Raw genomic sequence first — 8,873 nt, forward strand, 5'->3', positions numbered from 1 at the left:
CGAGGCCGACATTGAAGATAACAGCATTGTTGCAGAAAATTCTGGGATGAATGGAGCTCTCTCAATTCCGCTGGCTGCAATTGGTTTTATGACCAGACTAGCCTCCGGAATATTTTCAATGGGACGGAAGCAGTCGGATCAAATGAACTTAACCAAAAGTGAAGATGATCTTCAACCTCATGATTCGACCTCAAATAGAGATTCTGATGGAGAATCCAGCTCTCAGAAACCTAATGATATTGACAATCAACTTTCTAAGCTAACTACTGGTCGACAAGGGGAGGAAGATGAAGTTGCTGAGGCCTCTGATCTGTTAGAAATTGCAGAAACTCTATGTAACTTACATTTATCAGAATCAGACGCTCGTCCACATGAAGAGTGTATTTCAAGATTCAAAGGCTTCGACATTGTTAGAGATCCCCTGGATCATTACTTTCTTGGTGCACAGGGACAGGTTAGTAGCTCTACTCAAATAGATAATGCAGTATCAGAAAAGAAATTATGCATGTGATTGATTCGAGTACTGCTTCCTTAACTTCTCTTATTTTTGGCCCTTGTATGCTGGCAAATGTTTTTCCCTTATATCTTTGAGATTTAGTTACTAAGCACTTGTACAAATTTGCAGAACAATGCTGCTAGGAAGTGGCTGAAAAAAGTCCAACAAGATTGGCACATTCTTCAAAATAATCTGCCTGGTATGCTTCTGCCCCTTCTCCTAATCTATGACATGTTAATTCTTGTTATCATGCTGAAACATATTAGAAGCTACCATTAAAAGTTAAAGCACTGTTGAACAGAGGGCATTTATGTACGTGTCTATGAAGACAGAATGGATCTTTTGAGGGCTGTGATTGTTGGAGCTTATGGGACACCTTACCAGGATGGGCTTTTCTTCTTTGATTTTCACCTTCCACCAGAATATCCAGATGTTCCACCAGTAAGAAACCTCTATTTCTGTAGGTTTTAGTGAATTTCTTTCTCAAAAGGTTGCAAGATTAGCTTGTTTGCATCTTTAATCTCAACTTCTCCTTGATGCTCTAAACCCCTTTTAGTTAGATACTGGTTGCATTCTTTACTCAGATAACCGTCTTTTCTTTATAGTCGGCATACTATCACTCTGGAGGATGGCGAATAAATCCAAATCTATATGAGGAAGGAAAAGTTTGCCTGAGTCTTTTGAACACCTGGACAGGTAGAGGAAATGAGGTCTGGGACCCTTCAACCTCAAGCATTCTTCAGGTCCTGGTTTCACTTCAGGGGCTAGTACTAAATTCCAAGCCATACTTTAACGAGGCGGGATATGATAAACAAGTTGGAACAGCTGAAGGGGAGAAAAATTCGTTGTCCTACAATGAGAATACATTTTTGTTGAACTGTAAAACAATGATGTATCTGATGCGGAAGCCCCCAAAGGTGATTAAATCAAAATTTAGCTTCTCATCCTGCCTAGTTGCTTGTTAGGGATCTCTGTGGCCACATTATCAATTATAATTTCTTTTAATGACATTCCCCCCTCTTCCTATTTGTTTTATGGTTTTGTTTTTATATTAGTTGTTTCTTTTTGGTGGGGTATAGTGGAACAGATGAGCATTACTACCATGCGTGAAGTAAAAATATCACCCTTCGAGGGCAATGGGATTGATTTTGCTCTGCCTAGTTTCTGAACCAACCAAATTGTATGTTGAGAATAAAACTAGTTTGAACATCATTAGAAATATATGAAGAACTCTAGTGACATTGAACTTCCAAAAGACAGCTACCAAGTTCTCTCTCTTGCTTAGCATATAATAATTTATTGCTTCTGTCAATTTTCTGTATCTTTCTCCTCTTATAAAACTGTTGTAGTGGTCACTATCCCTAATGCATCAATGTTATTTGGGACTTATGCATGGTCTTATTCCATCTGATGTTGATATACAATTGGTTGCAGGATTTTGAAGAGCTTGTTATCGAGCATTTTAGGAAGCGTGGTCGTTATATTCTCAAGGCATGTGATGCTTATATGAAAGGTCACCTGATTGGCTCGCTTGCAAAGGATGCTTCTATAAGCGGCACTAATATGACCTCAAATTCATTCGGTTTCAAGCTAATGCTTACAAAAGTTGTACCAAAACTTTTCTCTGCTCTATCTGAAATTGGAGCAGACTGCCAGGAATTTGAGCATCTGAATCAGATAAAGTTATAGCAACGTTCTTAAGGTACTCTGCGCGCTACATCTTAGTTGTAGAGGCAAACCTTCGGTGTCACTGGATTCATTCGGATTCTGCACTCTGTGAGCATAAATGAGTTCTAACTCAAAAAAGACATGGTTTAAATTAGGATATTTATACCATAGTCTCATGCTCATATTCTGGCTACAGAAATCTGGTGCAGTAAACTACAAGATTATACGAACTAAATTGTAAATTTTTATGAAACTTATGAACTGACAAACATAAAATTGAGCAGTCTGTTGAGAATTTGTGGTAGTTTTGGCAGGAGTCTCATTTTCTTCCTATTTTTATTTATTCTTTTCTGCTTTTTTTTTGGCATTGGCCCTTCTGCTGCCCTTCTGGTTGAGCAGCACATATTTTTTTGTCTAGGATAGATGGAAGAAAATGTTGTTGTATTATTCAGATTGTTCCATGCATCTTTTGTTTTGTCTAACATATTGGTACAAGTAATGTTGGAGGAGAAATTAAATGTATCTTATTTCAAGTGATGTAAGATGTACTTGAACAGAGATATTCATTTATTTGATGTTATGGTGTGTTTCGCTCACCTTTTAAGTAGGTGGCTGCATACATGTGCTCGATCGAATAGGACTAAGAGTTGCTAACTGTGTTTTTCTTTATTGTTCATGTGCTTTTCTGCTTGTGGTATAAGAGCATAAAATTGGTTTTGATCCCTCAGCGATCCCCAGTGTTGATAGAACGTAATGACCCCTTTAAATATACATTATGTGCAATTTGTCTGGTGACCTTGCTGGCTCTTCATTATACATATTTGTTTCCGTAGTAAGCAGGAAAATTAAAAATCTTTCAACCCCCATATATATGCTTCCATTGAGCTGCAAGTGAACACACTCTATTTTCCACCTGTTGTCCCCATTTTCACTGAGCTTTTGGAAATGCATACAGAAGTAACAAAATCGACAATTCTGTCAAAAGCCTTCGAGTACTTTCAATGGATGATCAAAAAACAGGGCTAGTGTTTTCTGGGAGAACCAGCCACTTGGAATGCACGACACAGATGGCAATTCACTAACACAATAAACAATGCATTGGGAATATACCATACAAAGAAGATAAAGCATGCATTCTTCTAAGTTGAGAGGTAATGCCATGGGAAGAAAACACAGAATGCATAACACAGCGAGACATAATGCATCTGGAGTTCTGTTCACTGAACAAAACCACAGAATCGCATCTACATATCCTAAGACGCAAAACCTATACAATGGATCCCACTTCGGAGGAAAAAGAGTCACTCTCATCTTATAAGATGAGTGGAACAATGTTAAAAACTTTACATATCTCAGTAGTCGCCCTCCCTTGACCAAAAGTAATTAACCGAATCCTGCTAGGAGAAGCTAGTTCTGAAACCTCACAAAGTCGCAACAAAACTTATATGTTTCCTGCATAATGATTAATTCTCTCCTAACACAAATTCATCCAGACTCATAGACCAAAATTTTGATCAGCATATGCAAACTGAAACACTCTTTACCTGTATGAGACCACCATAGTAACTTAAACAAGAACTTGTTACTCAGTCAGCCCCTTTACTTATGTCAAGGTTCAATGTGCTTTCAGTAATAAGAGGTGATGCTATATATGATCGGTTAGCTTCCACCCTTTTCACCTCATCCAATTTTGTAAAGGGAACATTGCAATCATGCGCAGTTGGGTAAATATGACAATCAAATGCCTTTCCAAAGAAGAGTCGGATGAAAACAATGAATGATTAGCAGGTAGCACATAGAATTTTCCTTAAAAGACGAATGCAATTCCGAACGCATTATGCTCACAATATGGCCTTAGGCAAATTTATGAAATATTTGTCCCATAGTAAACCCATAGAATAGCTCAAAGCTAAAGACTTCCATTTGCCATTGTTGCTTTCATTTCGCCAAAGTGGAAATAACTTATCTATGTTTGAGAATATACATAATACTTTCCGGTCAATAACTTGTGGAATTCCTGCTATAAAGTAAACACTTTATCTCATCAGAAGAGGAAATAAAAACCACTTCCATATGCAGCAAGCAGTAAATCAATTTTCGTGATGAGAAGCTTGTATATTTTCAACAAAGGGCATATAACTGGCACAGAAATGAACGCCCATCTGAAAGAAAAAAGATCAAAATCTAAAGTACACAATATAGACCTAAGTGCATTAACCACAGCTTTCTGCCTCTGCTTTTATTCCAAATCCACATTGCATCAAAATGAACAAATTTCGGTAAACAGAGCTAGCTTGTAACTACTAATTGTATCTTTAAAACAAGAATCACAAAAAAAAAACATAAGTAATCATACATTGTTCTTGATGAGATTGCGCCTCGCAAGAAACCGCGCTATCGACGGTGTAAGCGCAAATGTGATCGGAACCCGAACTGGAAAAAGCGCCTTATTAATCAACACAGCCAAAGCCAAAGCACCGCCGCTAGAGGCCGCCAGCTCAGCCGTCCGATTCCTCTCCTTCTCCACTGTCCGATCGTTCCGGAAACCTGAATCAGAGCCGATAGCCGTTTCGGGATTTTCGGCTGGCAGATCGGAAGTTTTGGTTTCCTTATCCTTTGCGAGGCTGGGCATGCCAACTTTCTCGAGCATGGATTCAACATCTACGTTGTTCTTAATGGCAACGTAAAGACCAGAAATTGAGGCGGCGGAGACTGAGAAATGTACGCCCAATCCTACTTTACCATACTTTTTCACCAGCTCTTTGAATCTTCCGGCGAACATCTCCACGCAAATCAGGGTTACAGATACAGGGGTGTTGTGTTTATGTGTAGCTTAGGAGTGAGCGAGAAATGGGAAGTGAGGGGTTTATGAGGTGAGCTAGGGTTTTTCAACTGGAGAAATAACGACTACTATTCAGTGCATTCTTGGGAAAGGGGAAATCGTAATACGACCATGTTTGACTTTATGATAGGCTTCTGTTTGAAATGTTTGGGCCTATTTGAATGGGCTTCTGGGCCCAATCTGTGATAATCCAGCCATTCACATTTGGGCCTTGTTGAATGGGCTATGAGAGCTATTGAATGGGCTTATTGGTGTAATCGTGGAGGGGACAGACATCCTCTAACTTTGGAATAACATTTCTAATTGATGACTGCATCCTTGTGACTATAATCTCTCATTTAGAGTGTGGAGTAGCACATTTATTATTTATTTTCTTGGCCGGTACATGCGAACATAGTTGAATTATAACCAGTTAGCATGTCGGTGAATAATTATTAGTAAGTATGGGTTGAATTTTATGATGAGGTTGAAAGAGAAATAGTATATTGATAGCCGCCTGCCTTGTCTATTTTGGGTTGAATAAAACAAAGGATGGGGTTGAGGAATGAGTGTGTCTTTGATGTTTTGATAGTATGGAGAGGATGAGGAGTGGAGCAATAGCATCTCAACTCAAGTGACACGCGGCCGGATATGTCTTGAGGATCTTTCCTATTACCAACAAAAAGTGAAGGTCAGGATTTCGGCTTCACACTTCACTTCCTCTCTCTCTCAAATCTCAATTCACTTCACGCCCACTAACCACGTCAGTACCATTTGTCCATTTCCCATCTGCCAAACCAGCAACCCACCCTCGCCCTTCTCCTTCTCCTTCTCCCAATCAACCTTTCACTAATTCATTCATTCCATTTTAGTAACTATTTTATGTCAAATTATTGAATGTTTGCTACGGCTTTCTTCTGCGAAACCCATATTGTAATTTAAATTCATTCACTAATCTATGATTCTAACACCATACCTTACGTATTAAAGACAAAGTAATTAGAAAGAAAATATCACCTAAAATATTTGTAATCAAATATAATATCACCAGTAGATATAGTAAACCTCGCAAAATTGGCAATTGTGCAGTGTTACGTAAACACAAGAGTCGTTTTCCTTAGCATGAGAAAACTAGGTGCAATTAATTCTAACTCAAATTGGATTTAGGGGATTTATACCAATTATATTATATATAACATACATTGATTTTATGAATAATAATATAGCACATATTTTCCAATTAAACAGTGAAGTGATGGCTTCCTAATTCTACCATCATCGCTGGACATGGCACTGCAGGCCCTTCCCTACCCTACTCTATAATTCAATGGTCCCCATCATCATACTCACCAAGTTTGCTTTCAAATATTGTAAGAGAGAGACAGAACACAGCACCACCATCACTGCGCTAATTGCTACAATACAGAGGCGACAACCAAAGCTAACAACAAAATATTAAAAAAACTGTACGAAAAAAAGTAGAACAAAGGGAAGAAGAAGAACAGACGAGGGCTGATGACAATAAACATTCTCCTCTCATTGCACACAAAAGCCAACAATTACATAATTAGAGATACAATATAACAACAGATTAATTCAATCTTTCACTTCTTCTTCCACAACACTCATCAGTTGGTGGGGTTGCTCCTGAAGGATCCCAGAGCCTTAATTGCCGCCGCCCTCAATATGTACTGGTGGTATGCCGCCGCCGCCAGTGCTCCCACAAACGGTCCGACCCAGAAAATCCACTGCACAACAATTCATTCATCATCCACGCTAATTAACTTCACTCTCAATAATTCATCTCTATATTCATAATAATCATGAAAAAAACCTCACTTTTATCATTTATTAATATTCCTTTAAATTTAAGGGGAAAAAAACATACGTGGTCATCCCAAACTTTGTCGTTGTTGTAGATGACAGCAGCTCCGAAGCTCCTAGCAGGGTTGATGCCAGTTCCGGTGATGGGGATGGTGGCCAAGTGAACCATGAAAACTGCAAATCCGATGGGAAGTGGAGCCAACACCTACGCGGTACAGTACACGCAAAATTCAAGAATCACTCTCTTATACTCTTCATTCATCTTCCAAATATTTCAAACGAAAATGAAGTATATATGTGTGTGTGTGTGTAGATGTGTTTTTAGTGCATACCGGAACGTGAGAGTCACGCGCGCTCCTCTTGGGGTCAGTGGCGGAGAAAACAGTGTAAACAAGCACAAAGGTACCAATAATCTCAGCACCAAGTGCAGTTCCCTTGTTATACCCTGGTGCTACTGAGTTAGCTCCACCGCCGAGCCCGTTATAGTAGCTTTTCATGAAGGCTTTCACCAAACCCACGCCGCAGATAGCACCCAAACACTGTGCTATCATGTACCCCAAAGCCCGGATCAGCGACACCTTCCGGGCAAGGAACAGCCCGAAGGTCACGGCTGGGTTAATGTGACCACCTGAAAATATTTCGAGAAAAAGTAAAAAATTCAGTAAAGTTCCAGCTGAAAAAGAGTATTAAAGTTTACTTTAGGGTCTTTTGTTTGGGGCCCGAGGGCAACCTGAGATTCCGGCAGTGCAGTAGACAAGGATGAAGATCATGCCGCCAAAAGCCCAGGCGATGCCGAGGATGCCAACTCCGTCGCATTGGTCGGCGGCGTTGAGCTTCTTGTGGCCGATGACCGTAGCGACAGTGACGTAGAGGAAGAGAAGGGTGGCAATAAACTCGGCAATTAGTGCTCTGTAGAAAGACCAGAGCTTGAGCTCACCCACATCAAAAAGCGGAGCCGGCGGAGGGTCGACGTAGTCCTTGCCGTGGTGGTGCACCGGCGGCTCTTCACTCACTTCCTTCGTCATATCTCTCTGTAAACAAACTCAAACCCCTTTCTTTTCTCTGATTTTATCTTCTGCCTTTTCCGTGTAGTGTGTCTTCGCATATGCAGCGAGAGAGTACGTTTATAAGAGTGGAAGACCGGAGGGGAGGATAAAGGGTATTTTCGGAAATTGATTTCCGAGACCCAAACGTTTATTAAATAACTAATAACTCATAATTACAACCAACCTTTCTATTTTAAATTAATATATTATAATAGCATTAAACTTCACATACATATATTATTTTATGGATAATTACACTCTCCTCTCCGAACATCTAGTGAGAAATTATACTTTTTGTTTAACAAATAAGTTCCTCCATTGCTCAAAAATTACCAAAATTGTTGATATTAACAAAAAAATTGAGAAAAAATCTATATTTACTCTCAATTGACTTATTACAAGTCAAATAAATTATTTTATAATTAAATTACCCTTATACGTTTTCACGCGTTAATGTATGTGAGGTGGTATATCTCCATTGTTATAAGGATAGTTTATTTCGAAAGAAATTATTTGACATATTATAACTTAGTAATAAGTTAATAGAGAGTAAATATTAATTTTCATCAGTTTTTTTGTTAATATTATTAAATTCAGTAAATTTTGACCAACGAATGAACTAATTTGCTCGACGGAAGCAGACTCAGGAATGCTAAATGTAATTTTCCAAACTATAGAGGGTTTATGTGTAATTATATTAAATTTCAGGGGAGAAGAGTGTAGTTAATCCTTATTATATATATATATATATATATTTAAATATAATAGTAATTAATATAATTTTTATATATATAGTATAAAATGAAATAGAATATGGATTTATAATAAATAAATTCAAAATTATTAAAAAGAGAGATATGAAAAAATAATGGATAGATAATCAGGTTATATACCAATTAATGATGAGTCATAATAAGTATTAAAAAGATAAGAAATAATTAGTGGGGATTAAAACTTTTGAAATTTAAAAAAAAAAAAAAAAAAAAAAAAAGAAAGGGGGGAAAAAGGGGGGGGGGAA

At 38.2% G+C, this 8,873-nt stretch overlaps 3 protein-coding genes across 3 annotated transcripts in view; 1 reads left to right on the top strand and 2 right to left on the bottom strand.

Annotated features, from left to right (window-relative positions):
* Positions 1-2,781, top strand: part of LOC105173050 (probable ubiquitin-conjugating enzyme E2 23) — a 7,489-nt gene extending 4,708 nt beyond the window's left edge. The window contains exons 4-8 of the mRNA XM_011094696.2: positions 5-454; positions 626-695; positions 798-937; positions 1,102-1,413; positions 1,931-2,781. Coding sequence (XP_011092998.1) covers positions 5-454; positions 626-695; positions 798-937; positions 1,102-1,413; positions 1,931-2,185 — 1,227 coding nt within the window. The 3' untranslated portion in view covers positions 2,186-2,781. The remainder of the gene's footprint in view (positions 1-4; positions 455-625; positions 696-797; positions 938-1,101; positions 1,414-1,930) is intronic.
* On the bottom strand, positions 4,272-5,105 carry LOC105173025. Its single transcript, XM_011094663.2, has one exon. It carries the CDS (start codon positions 4,944-4,946, stop codon positions 4,515-4,517), a length of 432 nt encoding a protein of 143 aa, XP_011092965.1. The 5' UTR covers positions 4,947-5,105; the 3' UTR covers positions 4,272-4,514.
* Positions 6,370-7,917, bottom strand: LOC105173026 (aquaporin PIP2-7). The gene is made up of 4 exons (XM_011094664.2): positions 7,540-7,917; positions 7,142-7,437; positions 6,874-7,014; positions 6,370-6,733 (listed from the first exon to the last, which is right to left on the bottom strand). The coding sequence occupies exons 1-4, from the start codon at positions 7,832-7,834 to the stop codon at positions 6,614-6,616; spliced, it is 852 nt and encodes a 283-aa protein (XP_011092966.1). The 5' UTR covers positions 7,835-7,917; the 3' UTR covers positions 6,370-6,613.

Source organism: Sesamum indicum, linkage group LG10, assembly GCF_000512975.1.
Source record: "Sesamum indicum cultivar Zhongzhi No. 13 linkage group LG10, S_indicum_v1.0, whole genome shotgun sequence".
NCBI lineage: Eukaryota > Viridiplantae > Streptophyta > Magnoliopsida > Lamiales > Pedaliaceae > Sesamum > Sesamum indicum.

What these genes read in the sequence shown, in the direction of transcription:
- LOC105173025 (XM_011094663.2), bottom strand. Translation starts at nt 4,946, where the DNA reads ATGTTCGCCGGAAGATTCAAAGAGCTGGTGAAAAAGTATGGTAAAGTA.
- LOC105173026 (XM_011094664.2), bottom strand. Translation starts at nt 7,834, where the DNA reads ATGACGAAGGAAGTGAGTGAAGAGCCGCCGGTGCACCACCACGGCAAG. An exon ending in CGCGTGACTCTCACGTTCCG is followed by an intron (nt 7,015 to 7,141) that starts GTATGCACTAAA and finishes TGTACCGCGTAG; the next exon opens with GTGTTGGCTCCACTTCCCAT. An exon ending in ACAAAGTTTGGGATGACCAC is followed by an intron (nt 6,734 to 6,873) that starts GTATGTTTTTTT and finishes ATTGTTGTGCAG; the next exon opens with TGGATTTTCTGGGTCGGACC.